The sequence below is a fragment of the Falco cherrug genome, chromosome 5, assembly GCF_023634085.1.
Source record: "Falco cherrug isolate bFalChe1 chromosome 5, bFalChe1.pri, whole genome shotgun sequence".
Taxonomy (NCBI): domain Eukaryota; kingdom Metazoa; phylum Chordata; class Aves; order Falconiformes; family Falconidae; genus Falco; species Falco cherrug.
The window spans coordinates 42,942,992-42,955,809 of NC_073701.1; the positions used below are offsets into that span (position 1 = coordinate 42,942,992).

General features: G+C 37.6%; 1 protein-coding gene across 13 annotated transcripts in view; it reads right to left on the minus strand.

The window, feature by feature from the left end:
* POC1B (POC1 centriolar protein B) overlaps positions 1 to 12,818 on the minus strand; it is a 72,269-nt gene that overhangs the window by 34,313 nt on the left and 25,138 nt on the right. For 11 of the 13 annotated variants that reach the window (XR_008732328.1, XR_008732331.1, XR_008732327.1 and 8 more), the window contains exon 10: positions 12,413 to 12,499. The exons of the other annotated variants lie outside the window; for them this stretch is intronic. Coding sequence is in view for 6 of the 11 variants with exons in the window: in XM_055710938.1 (XP_055566913.1) it covers positions 12,413 to 12,499 (87 nt within the window). In the remaining 5 variants the exon portion in view is untranslated. The remainder of the gene's footprint in view (positions 1 to 12,412; positions 12,500 to 12,818) is intronic. 13 annotated transcript variants of the gene reach the window in all.

Here is a 12,818-nt window from a genome sequence, read left to right on the forward strand (position 1 = left end):
TTGTGCTCAAGGCCATGTAGCATTTTCTTTGAAAGCAAAGCACATTTCTCTAAACAGTTTTGTTGTTAGAGTTGTTTTGGGTTAGAGTTGGATTAGGGATGTAACTGAGTTGAAATAAAGATATATAAATAATATTTAAATACTTCACTAAATTAGCATTAATGAAAATCTGCATTAACTACTATCCACTGGGGTATAAATAAGAAAGATAAATACAACTATGCTAAAATGCACGTAAAACAGTATATCATACTGTTACATCCCCTTTATTAATTTCATTTAATTAAGGTTGACACTGTGCTTGCAACTGCATAGAAGAACTAAACAACACATACTCAACTGCACAAATTCAGTTACATCAGGCAGTGGTCTAGTCAAGATGTGGAGATGCCACACGCAGTGGGATATGGAAGAAGGCATGTCCCTACCCCGTGCCGCACTCCATACTTGATGTTAATATGACAATAAAAATGAAAGCAGTTGGCACTATAATCCCAGATCAACAGCTGGCATTCCAGTCCTAAATGCCAAATTCCTGTTGGGGATTTAGAGCCTTCACAGATAAAATATACTGTTGCTTTTTACAACTGTAAAAGGCAGAATAATACAAATGACCGCAAATTAGAAGTGATAAAACACACTTGATCAGGATAATTGAAGGCCTCAGCAAAAATTCTACAGCCATTAGAATCAGGAGCAATAAAAAGGGCATTTAAGCCCTCTTTCCTAAGGAAACAATGCTGAGACTATAATTTCTGTCTGCTTGTCCCTACACCTCACTTAATTTTTGAACTTGTTGCAGAAAGGTCTGATGGAGGAAGAGATATCCTAGAGGGAGCTGATTTCATATAGTTTCCTGACAATAGATTACCAGCTAAAGGAGTGAAATCAGTAAGTACTCCCACTGGGAGAAATGCTCTGGCATAAGTTTATATATTATTGGAGACCAGAGAATGCATATGAGAGAAACAGAACTTATAATTGCCTCAAAGCAAGGGAAAAGCTTCAAATAAAACCTTACAGTCAGCTATGAAACACAGATTTGTAGGAAGCTAGGCTACACAATTTCTGTCATTCAAGGATTATTTGTACTTCACAAATACCAGGAACAGAAGTCCTAGCAATGGTATACTTATTAGCTAGAGGTGTTAAAGAGTGATGCAGAATTTTTTTTTTTTTAAGTGGTTAATGACCTATTTTTGTCTTCCATTTTGGAAGATGATAAATGCTGTAATTGTATTTCTGGCAAAATACTTTCTATTCCAACCACAGCAAAAAAGACTATTAAATTACACTGTATGTAAGTATTTTTAAATCCTGGGTTACATAGTTTGAACTCAATGGTTTTGAAAAAACTTAGTAAGTAAGGTACAAATGTTGAATTTCAATATATCCTGGAATAATGGAGAAGTACCAGGGAAGCAAGGAAGCTGACATTCCATCAGCAGTTGGAAAGAATAAACAGGATAACTGTGTGGTCACAGGTCAAAGTCAACTTGAAAACTGTGTCAGGGAAAAACACCGAAAAGTTGATTTAGGACACACATAGCAAAGATTTAAGGCATAATGTCAAGCAAATCAATAGGGTTTGAGAAAGAAAAGAAATGATCTGTCAAACTGAAGACCTCTGTAGTGAAATATTTAGTCAAACTGTTCCTGATAAAATTACTTTCTTTTTTAAACCCATAATATGCACACTACAGTTTTAATTAACACATTTTAGGTTGTAACGCAGTATCAAGTCAATTATCTAGTGCTTCTTCAAAAACAGTTAAATCAGAAGGTTACTACAGAATTATGCTGGTTTCAGTGATTCCACTTAAAGCTGTTCTTGTTTCAGTCCCATGCAAAACGTACCAGCAATCTGGAAGATCAAGCTTACAGATGACACAAAAAGGTATACTGGAAACTGCTAAAATACCGAGGGTTACTTGGCAATCTCAGATTCATTCAGCTGTCCAAATGCAACCTTATGTACACATGTAAGATTTCAGAGATGAAGACACTCTAGAGTAATAAACTATAGAAAACAGAGGTGTTGAAAATAAATACAATGACATAATATATAATTGAGGGAAATGATAAAACTTTGATAACGTTATTGAGTGAAGAATTACAGTAGCTTCTTACATGTACTTATAACTAGCTGAAAGTACTGAGCAAGAGGTAGTATTGTGCTGTTATACTACAACAGCAAAAATTGGGAGTATGGACACAGAACTCCTGTCCTAAGACATGTGGAAGAAAAGAGGAAACGCCTATAAGAATGAATCATAGCTTGGAAGACTAAACTTTTCAGTGAGGAACATTTGATACTGGTTTATCTAAGAATAGGTTAAGGATAAAGTAATTGATTTTCTTAAATGTCTATGTCAAGAAATGGGTCTTACTCTACAATAAAAATACTGCAATAGTCAACCTTGAGTTGCATTGCAATGTCTGTGCTTCAGGTATCCGATGTGTGGTGTGGAATTGACATCTTAGCATTCAGGAATCTCTGCACAATTAGAACACGCCAAAGGACAGCATATGTCTGTCCCTCCCTCCCTCGCACCAACCTAAGCTGGTACAACCAGAGAACCATAGTGTGAGGGGATTAAAAATAAAATAAAATAAAAAAATTACAGCATTTCACAAGTGATGCCATGTACCTCCACTTATGCTATTAGTCACACAGGTCCTACATTTTAGCCACACCCCCCCCCCAACTTTATTGCAAAATGCATAAGGGCAGTGGAATCTAGTGTTTCACTTTCCGAACACCCTACTAACTAACCATGGAGTGGTTCTCACTTGCTTTCACCTGATGTCATACGCTTCCAGCTTTTACTATATAGTGCTTCAAATTCAAGCATGAAGGATGGAGCTGCCTCTGCTCAGCCTCTGTGTTGGTTACCTGCTGTTTAGGCTACAGCCATGCAGACAGAAGCAAGCAAGCTGAATCCTCTCAGGCTGAAAAAATAACTAAACCCACCACACCTACTGCCTGAACAAAAGGGAACCATAACTACCACCTCCTTTACTTTTATTTTTCCATTGCATCTTAAGAAAGGCGATGTTCAGATGTGTCACACATGTAACACACCTGTATATGTTACAGCACAACCACATTGGATACATGGCTCCATGGACGCCAGTCAACCTCAGTTAAGTTACAGCCAACAGTAATCTCCTACTCAATCCCAAACAATTTTTTTTTCATTATTTCCTTTGTGCTGGTATTAGTGTTTGGATAGCTGAGGTGATCAGGGAATTGACTTGTAGAGAATTAACCAGACAAAAAGCAGTTAAATTAAAATGACTGTGAAATCACCCTTTAGTGTTGTCCTAATTTCTGACCCCAAATACATTTTGGTGGAAGATACAAGCCAAGATTCTTTCAGAGTTTTTCTGTATCAAACATCTATCTGATGAAGAAAGATTTTTGCCCTTGGTGCTAAAATTTATTTGAAAAGTCTTGGCCACTCAGTCTCGTTTTAAGCAACCTATGTAACTTTTGGATCAGACTCAGTGTTTCCATTATCTCACATGAAGCAAGTAACTATATCTCTTACAGCAAACTAGATAGTAACACAGCATGGCTTGCAAGAAGAGACGTGTTGTATTAGAACAATTGATATATTTAGAAAACACTTAAACAAGCTTTTAGGCAGAAAGCAACCTCTGAGTTTAGATATCGCTGTAATTTAAGTGAAAAATAGAATCTGCTAGCACTTGTTCAAGCACTGTCATTTAGGAAAAATATGAAAAAATTTAAACAGCAGTAAGGTGTTCGCTTTTGTAACAAACTTGCATTAACCATTTTGAATAACATATGGGTTATACATATGTATCCATATTTCATTTTATATTCAAGGTTCCACCACACAGTTGCAAGCATGCAGTGCTAAACTTGACTCCAATTGTATTTAAGAACAAAGGGTAATCCAACAGTATTTAAGAACAAAGGGTAATTCAAGGGCAGTGTTTTAGCTTTAGTATCTTGTTTTCTGACATGCTTGATCTGTAGCTCAGCTTTATTATCCAACTTCAGGATAAACAAAACAAACAAAAAACTTGCAACCTTCTCTAAGAGAGTCACGTACTATGAAGGAATATAAAAATTTCCCTTGTTTCTCACTCACAAATTGTGTGATCTCAGAATTATTAAAGTTTCATGAATACTGAGAAGTTCAAGACTTAACTTGTGCTATTGCATGAAAATCAAAACAGGTGTTTACAGGGTAACAGAGCTACTGAATGCTAACTTCATTAACTGCCATTAAGCTAAATAGCTCACAAATGGCATTTAGATCAGTAGTAAATCATCATCTAGGTCAGCAGGAAGCTCATTACAGACTGACAATCCAAGTGACAGAAACACTTTTCTACAAGTGCTATAGTAGTAATTTCCTGTGTGAAAGGCTTGCTGCTGTTCCTGCATTCCCCAGGGGATGCTTCTTCTCAGAGGATGTTACTCTTCCCCAGGAAGAGGAAGGAACCAGTTGTTACTGGATGTGTGGGCTGATAGCTGTTGGGCATTTTCTGCATGCCACAGAATCAGCTGTGAGAACTGTGAATACAGCTTAGATTCCCAGCTGAAGTGGGGAAAAACACTGCTTGGGCAGACAAGGTCAGAGCATACACACACAGTATCTCAGGAAATTGAAAGAGAAATAATACCCCAAACTTCTATCCCAGAAATGTGCTGATTTGCTAAAGGAACAATATACAGACATGGATCAACTTGAAAAGCATTCCTGAAGCGTTGTACTGTTGCCATGAGTAAGACTGTATACAAAGTAAGATACTGCCAGTTCCAAGTCATGTACAGCAAGCCAGCTATCTTACAAAACACACCAATAGTCTAGCAATAGCATCTGTTAATAGTGTCACTATGGGCAAAGGCAACACAATTAAACAAACTGCCTTGTGAGGAAACTGAATATTGATGCTTGATCTTTTATATGACAGGTGCATGTGTGTAGATTTTTTTTTTTTTCCTGTTAGGTCCTCCTCCTGAGCTTCCTGTCCTACAGTAACTCAAGCTCCCTCCATATATGCTGTGACACTTGCAGGGCAAGGCACCAGTACCTAGTCCCTGCCTAGCTGAGTATCAGTGAATTCAGTGTCACACCCCGCTGGCTTTTTCTTTAGTGCTGCACTAACATGTTTCCTTTTTCTACTAACTGTTTTCTGCCAAACTTATTTAAAAAAAAAAACAACCCAACAACAAACCCAAAACCACAAACAACAAACCACCAACTATTTGATTCAAAAGTTATTAAGGAGCCTGGACGGAGACAGACAAATAAACAGTACAATCTCATAAGGTACATTTCCTTGGGAAAGCAGGCTAAAAATAGTAAGGGAAATATTACATTCTTGCACTCTCTAGTGCCCAAATTCAGAATTCTGTCTCCAGTGAAAACTTTACTTTCCCTCAAGCTTCAGCTCACTCACAGAATATAATGAAGCCTATTAAAGAACATCAAGACATATATTATTACCTAATTATGTAGCAGCACAACACATTTCCTGTTCTCTCCCTGTAAATCAGCAGTTACATGCTGTGTTAGAACAGCATCACTGCAAAACGCAAGGGCCATTCGGATCATACTCTTTTATTACAAATGCTGAGTTGACCTTCATGTATCTGATCTTTTAAGTGTTATTTCACGCTAGTGGTACCAAAGCATTTTGCTTAGATTAAGTACACAAATCTTTCTGAACATGCCTGCACCTCTACAGAGGCTCAAAATACAAGTTTAGAAATTCACTGTTCAATACACCAGGTGCCTCATCCTTTTGGCACTTGTGACAGAAAATGAATGATTTTGTTCATATACACCATACCTTCCATGGAAGGCCCCTAGCTGGGCAACAGAAAAGGCCGTCGCTATTGCCTCATGGTTGTTGCAGACAGCTTAGGTGTAACCTTTGGGAGGGATGGGAGACTTTCCTTCCCTGAGAGCAGCTGAACATGTTTAACTGCAGAGCAGTGGGGAGAAGGCAGCCTATCCTCTTCCCCCATCCCCACACACTGTACCTGCATAGTGCGCAAAGAGTGCAAAAGGTCTGTCTGGTGAGTGCTGTAAGACAAGATGACACTAAAAATTGCTTGTGTAACAGCAAGGCTGGACAGAAAAGAATTAATTTGCAAAGACAAGACCAGAGTTTACAATTTTTCATTCTGCTGCACTGAACATTTCTGAGTTCCTCTATATACAGCATTTATTCTATGTTTTTATAAGACCTAGCATCAGATTCAGAATCTGTTTGAGTGGTTTTGGTATGCTCATCTATGGAAAAGGTGCAGACAGTTTTACCACAAAACTCTGGAGAAACATGACCTCTTTAAGTTATTCCCTAATTTCATTCTGTGTTAGTGATTTGGAGCTCAGATTATAGAGTTGGCAGTTCATTCAAATATGCATTTACCAGTAAACAGAAGAATGGCAGTATATGAAAAAAAATCCATAGCTATTCATGGAGTGGCCTTTCTTATTTCTGTGTCTGGCAGCAAGGAAGATAAGGTGATGGGAGAGGCTGGGAACTGTCAATTACTATTAAAGCCCTTCTACTGGTGGGATCACTCCTCAATGCAGAGCTGAGTCTAATGGGCATCGGAGCTTTAGACAAGGAATACAAGCAGGACATTTTTCTCTCTTAAAGGACTCAGATGATTCCAGTCTTCCTTTCAAAGGGGCACCACCAGAAGCTTCCTTTGGTAATGAAAAACATATGAATATCATGCAATGCTCAGTTTAACTGAAAAGCTAAATGTCTGAGGTCCCAAGAAAACTTGGTACGCATGAAATACAGAAAGCTGTTGTGTTTTCTGATGAGATATATACAAGAAGTAAGAGCAACCGCTATGCACAGTGAAGTGCCATATAGATTTTGCCCTACTGGCAGCTCCCTTGCAAATTGGACTTGGGCCCCAGAGGAGATGATCTATGTACATAATTCCTACTCTTTCCTTTCTTCCTTTTTGCCTCCTTTTAACCTCACTGAAGACAGTTGGTGTTTATTTCCATGTAGGGCTGGAGCCAGGAAAGGATGTAAATCAGAATAAATTTGAAGTTGCATGGTAAGGAAAATATGCAGTGTTTTTAGCTTTCAAGAAAAAAATTTCTTTTGTCATCCTCTTCTACAAGATTCTGGAGTAGTGTTAAGCCATGCAAGGAAGAGATGTTACTCCAACATCTTTTCAAAATCAGTTCTTGTGAGGAAGAATAGTTGTGGAAGCCTTCATGTACACAGAGATGGAAGAATAGATACAAATTTTGCATTCATAATTGCTTATTTATAAAATATATGGGATTTTTTTAGGTTGGTTTTTTTTTGGGTTGTACTCAAAATAAAGGCAGAAAAAATTGTGTCAAAGGTACCTAAATCCTGAAATACATACTGGGGAAGTGATGTGTATAGAATAAATTGAGAGTACATATACTACTACTTTTTGCATCGAGACTCCTACTACAAATGCAGTACAAATACGCTAACAATGTCTTAGCTTGAGGAATAAAAGTTGAACATACTTTTATTTTACAAGTTACAGGGGGAAATTTGTTTGGTCACTTTCTATTTTAAAACTTATGTTCCTTTTCCCCTAAACAAGAACAATCCTTATCTTTCTTTCTTTCCCCTTCAATCTTATCTTTCCCCTTCCCATAATTAATCCAGTCTTAACTTTGTAGAAATTGTACTGTAAATGAACAATAAACATGTCTTGTTTTCAGCGTTAATTTGCACTGGAAGAGAAAGAACAGCAAACACCACCAAGCCAGCACAGACATTCTGACTTCCAGATTACAGTACATTGCTTTGCTTCCTCCAAATCCTGTTTACATGAGCAAGGTCAGGGGATGGAACATTTAGAGAGCTTCTACAGTGATTTCCTGCTGCTGTCAGTAAAAACTACCACAACATCATCAACTTTCCCTTGTTCCCAACAGCTTATCAGGGACCAGAGGTTACCAATGTATTGCCTTACAAACTTGAAAAAAACCAACCTCCCTCAAAACAAAAAGTAAAATTGGAGGATGAAACAGGAGGAAATAGTTCCAAAGGGAAAAAAAAGACTTCCAATTTTCCTTTTCAATAGTTCAGAAAACAAAGGCAATATTAAGCTGCTTGACACAGAGAAGAAGGGATGGGAAAGAGGCAGTAATGCTTTCAGAGCCTTCAGTGAGATAGGAAAAAGAAACACCACCCCCAGCCCCCAAACCTTGACACCAGCAAACATTTTCAGAGTAAAAGGCTAAAGCACGCCTCAATTTTAACAACTGCAACATATGAAAGCTCTTACCGTTGGAAGTCAGGGCATTACACAAACACCAGTTAGTTAGGCATAGCTTGGTTTTATACTGGTACACAGACAGGAATTCTTAATGTTTTTGTAATTATAGTCCAAAAGAAAGCAGCTTCATACTGAAGATTACACTGAAGTGTTTCTACCGACATGACCACATTCCCTTCGCTAACTTTACAAAGGAAGTTGCATCAGTGTGAGTCTTACATTAAAAACAGGTTTTTCACCATGTTCAAAAAGAAGTGGCCTTACAGCTTTAGTGTTAGAACACAAGCTGAAAAGATAAGGTGGTTAAAGTTCAGAGAGTTTAATAATTTAAGTGTTTTCTAGCAAAATCTCTATGAGAACATTCAGACTTGCATATCTTGGCTTAATCCTTGCAGCAAGAAAATACAAGTACATTTAAAGAACCCACATAAGTAGGCATTTTAAGTGTGGAAGTTATTATGGATTGTTGGCTTTGATGAAGCAACAAATTAGAATTCCTTGAAAAGAAGAGGAGGAGTGGGTGGAAGAGATACCAGTATTTCCTCATACAGATAAAGCTCAAAATATAAATGCATTGCTAAGAAAAAATCCTAAGACATATATTAAATTCACAATAAAATATAAAAAGTGTTATTTTTTTAAATATTTGGTTTTCAAATCTTCTCCAGGCAGACTGTTGTCAAGAATAGATGACAGTGATACTTAGCTGCACGTTAGTTATCTGTAGTTGTGTGTCCTGTTCTGGGCTTCTCAATACAAGACAGACACTGACACCCTGGAGCAAGCCCAGCAGAGGGTGAGCAAGATAGTGAGGGGGCTGGAACACACGATATACAAGAAAAGGCTGAGAACTAGGTTTGCTCAGCCTTAGGAAGGAAGGATGTAGGGGAATCTTACTGCCATTCCATATATTCAATGGGTAGATAGAGAAAAAACAAAGCCAGACACTTACTAGAGGACCGCTGTGCTAGAATTAGAAGCCACAGACACAGGGAATTCTAGCTACATATTGTGGAAAAAAATATTTTCACCAGTCAAACGCTAGAGCAAACTGCCCAGAGACATGGTGGCATCTCCATCCTTACACATATTAACAAATGGACTGGACAAGGCCTTTAGGAATCTGATCCAAGTTGGCCTTTAGGGGGTAGGTTTACATGAAATGACTCAACATCCTTCTCAACCTATACTGCTCTAATATTTTTATTAACAAATATTTACAGAAGGGAAGAAAAGGAATACCTTTTGCTCTGCCAAAAGTTGTCTTAGGGGCAATAACAGCATATTTCCTATGACCAGTAAGACAGGACAGAGTTCCACTAGCTGAAGAGGAGATTCTCAGTTGGGAGAACACTTTCTCCTATTTCCTGGAGTAGCCTGCATCTATGGGAGTTTGCCCACTTACCATTAGGAATTCTGATAGCCATTCAATAAAACATTAAGAGGTTTTGTATAGGATTACAGTCTTCCTGAAGATATTTCAGGGAGCTTACCACAGATCCTACAAAAGCTTCAATACTGTTATTTGTCCCAGAGAAGTCAGTCTTTAAATACTTGAGACAATGGATCCAAGAAAAGCTGTATCTCCCTTCTTCAGCAGAAAAACTGAAGTAATCATGTCAATTAGCTACTTCCCACAGTCCAGGGATTTGCCAAGGTGTTTTGTAAATAACCCTTAGGGCCCCGCTGTGCTGCCTATATGATAAAGACATTGAACAAGAACCCTTAAAGGTATGTAAGTGCAGAGTGCATTTTTCTCTCTGTACATTTCAGAAGGGCAGAAGAACTGCTTAAGCTAGAGCAAAACATGTCAAAAAGAGTAAGTAGGTATAGACAGGTCATTTGTAAATTAACCTGGTGAGCTGATAAAAGATTTTTAGTAACTTGAACAAAGTTCTTCCAGTAGAAGTAGGATCAAAAAGCCATACGCAGCCTTAAGATGGGTCTTGACAAGTTTACAGGGCAGGAGGGTTAAAGTGTACACTGATGTTTTCTTTCTAACCAGTAGAAAATGAGCAACTCAGGGCGGCTGGAATCAGGGAGAGGGACAGGGGAGGAGGATGAATTATACTAGAGGTTGTAACCTCTAGGTAAAAATAAATAAAACCACACAAAACGCATAAAGACAGTATCATTTCAGTGAGGACAAACACTATCAAGAGGAAATATGGCAGTGAAGGTGGCATGGGAAGAAATCCAGCATCTGCACTTGCCCCTTTGATTTTTTTGAAGAAAACATGAAGCCTCTATAGAAAGGGCCTCTATACATTAGGGAAGTTCAGCCAGCTTCAGATAAAAAGGTCCAAGTTGCTGAGATCCAGTACCCTTTGGAAACAAGACACAAAAAGACTGGATGGCTGGCCTGATTAAAAAACAGGTGATAATTCCACAAGCAACAGAAGCTGGTAATGCAGCAAACAGACACTGGACTGGATGATGACATGAAAAGATGAGTTGACATTAGAAAATAGGGAGGACCACACAGGCTGGCAAAGTTGGGGTGTTACTTACTATGGGTGAGGAAGGATACTAGTGCCAGAGAAAACATGCAAGTGGTTTCTGGATCTGTGTCAATAGTGTGTGTTGGACAGAGCAGTTGTTAAGGTTGTTAAGATGGAAAAAAAGATGCAGATGGTAAATGCCGAGATGCAGAAAGGTGAGAATCAATGGCAAACAGGAGATCAAGATAGCAGGAAAAAAGTAGTGATTACTACCACAGTGAAATGGCATGAATCTACAATGAAAAGGCATGAATTTTGAAGCAACATTTTTGTAATGAAGAACACTGTAAAGCTAGCCAGCCAGCCAGCCAGCAAAAGGACTCTCTCTAGTAGGTCAACTTATTCCTACTATGAGTTCTGGGCATAAAGTTTTGTAAACTGCTCTCATAACAGAAGAATGAATGAAGGAGATTAAATGACTGGCATATTTGTAGGTATGTAACAAAGAAGTAGAGTGTAACCATACATTTGAATTCTGCGATCAGTATTAAGATCGGGAAGTAATGAACACAGAGTATTTTGAAGTAAGAAGTAGACAATAATTTATATCCACCACAATCCACTGTCGAGCCTACTAAAGAGATTTCTCTAAGTCTCCAAATTACTTTTGACAGAAATGATCTTAAAAGAACCATATTTCCATTGTGAAAAGAGAACACAACTGCTAAACCTTAAAATATATGAAATTACTATCTCTCAAATAAAAATTATTATATAATTGTTTTGAAGAAAAGGTTTCTCTTAGACATCAACTGCTGTATCATGATCTTCAATAAATGATCTTAAAGAATTTCATGAAGTACCTTCACAACATACCTTTTCATAAAGCATTCATGACAAAATAGAACAGCAGAAACTTCCCCTGCTGCCTATTCATATATATTAACCCTTCAGCCACACGAACTCTTGTTATGGTAACTAAAATTGCTCAAGATACAATTTATGCCTTCACAGGAACAGAGCTAAAAGAGAAATTCTCTTTTTAACCTAATTCTAGAACAGTACATCTTTTAGATTTCATATCAGGAGAGCATATTTCTCCTCCTACGAAACTAGCGTTAAAACACTGCCTTCCTTTCCTCCCACATGCCATACCAATGTCATATGAAAAGCTAACACTAGAAGGATCTAATCCTGTGATTCTGTCTTAAAATGTGGTGGCTTTTTTTTTTTTTTTTTCCTCCTAGAGAGCTACCAGATGCCTTAAAAGTAGAAAAATTAAAACATCACTTCTGGAATTTTATCAATGGGGCAACTATTCTTCACGTTTCCCATTATTTGTAGATAAAGACAGTTAGAAAAAGTGGTTGAGAATAAGCCACAAATTTTAACAGTAATATTTAGAAATAATTAGCAGGGGCTTATAATTAGAATTTCTGGTTAGTATATTGGTAAAACTATTAGCCTAATGTGAAAGCTTTGCTATTACACCATCTTCTGGTTAGCCTTTGGAACTGTGAAAGAAAGCTAAAGTTGAGAATTTAGAATATTGAGCTCTGAGCAGAAAACAATTGTTAAAAAATATATTTTGTTCATACAGACAGAAAGAGCTCATTTCTGGTAACGTGTTAGTTTAAGCTACAACCTATCTCTCTTTTTTCCCCCACCCCCTGCAAAGGCAACTTACCGGAATAGTGAAAGATGAAGAGGAATTAATCTCTATGACAGGTGGGTCAAATGTTTGTGTATTAGTCACATCAAAGGTTGGGTTGACCTGTTGAAAATTAATTATAAAATTATTTCAGCACCAGCAGAGAAAGGGAAATAAGGCTGAAATAAAAAGGACCAGTTGCTACATTAAGGCACCATTATTCATTAAGGTCTGGAAACAAGCTTTAAAATTCATAGAAATAAAGGTAGGGTGTTACCCTTCAACCATGTAAAATTCAATCCTATAATACAGAAATAAAACCCAGATACACATTAATTACAGAAGTATGACTTATACTTCATAAATATCTATCACCCAAAACTAACTCAGGTGATTCGTACCACAAGAGGTGCAAGTATTAAGAAGTTCAGTTGTATGACAA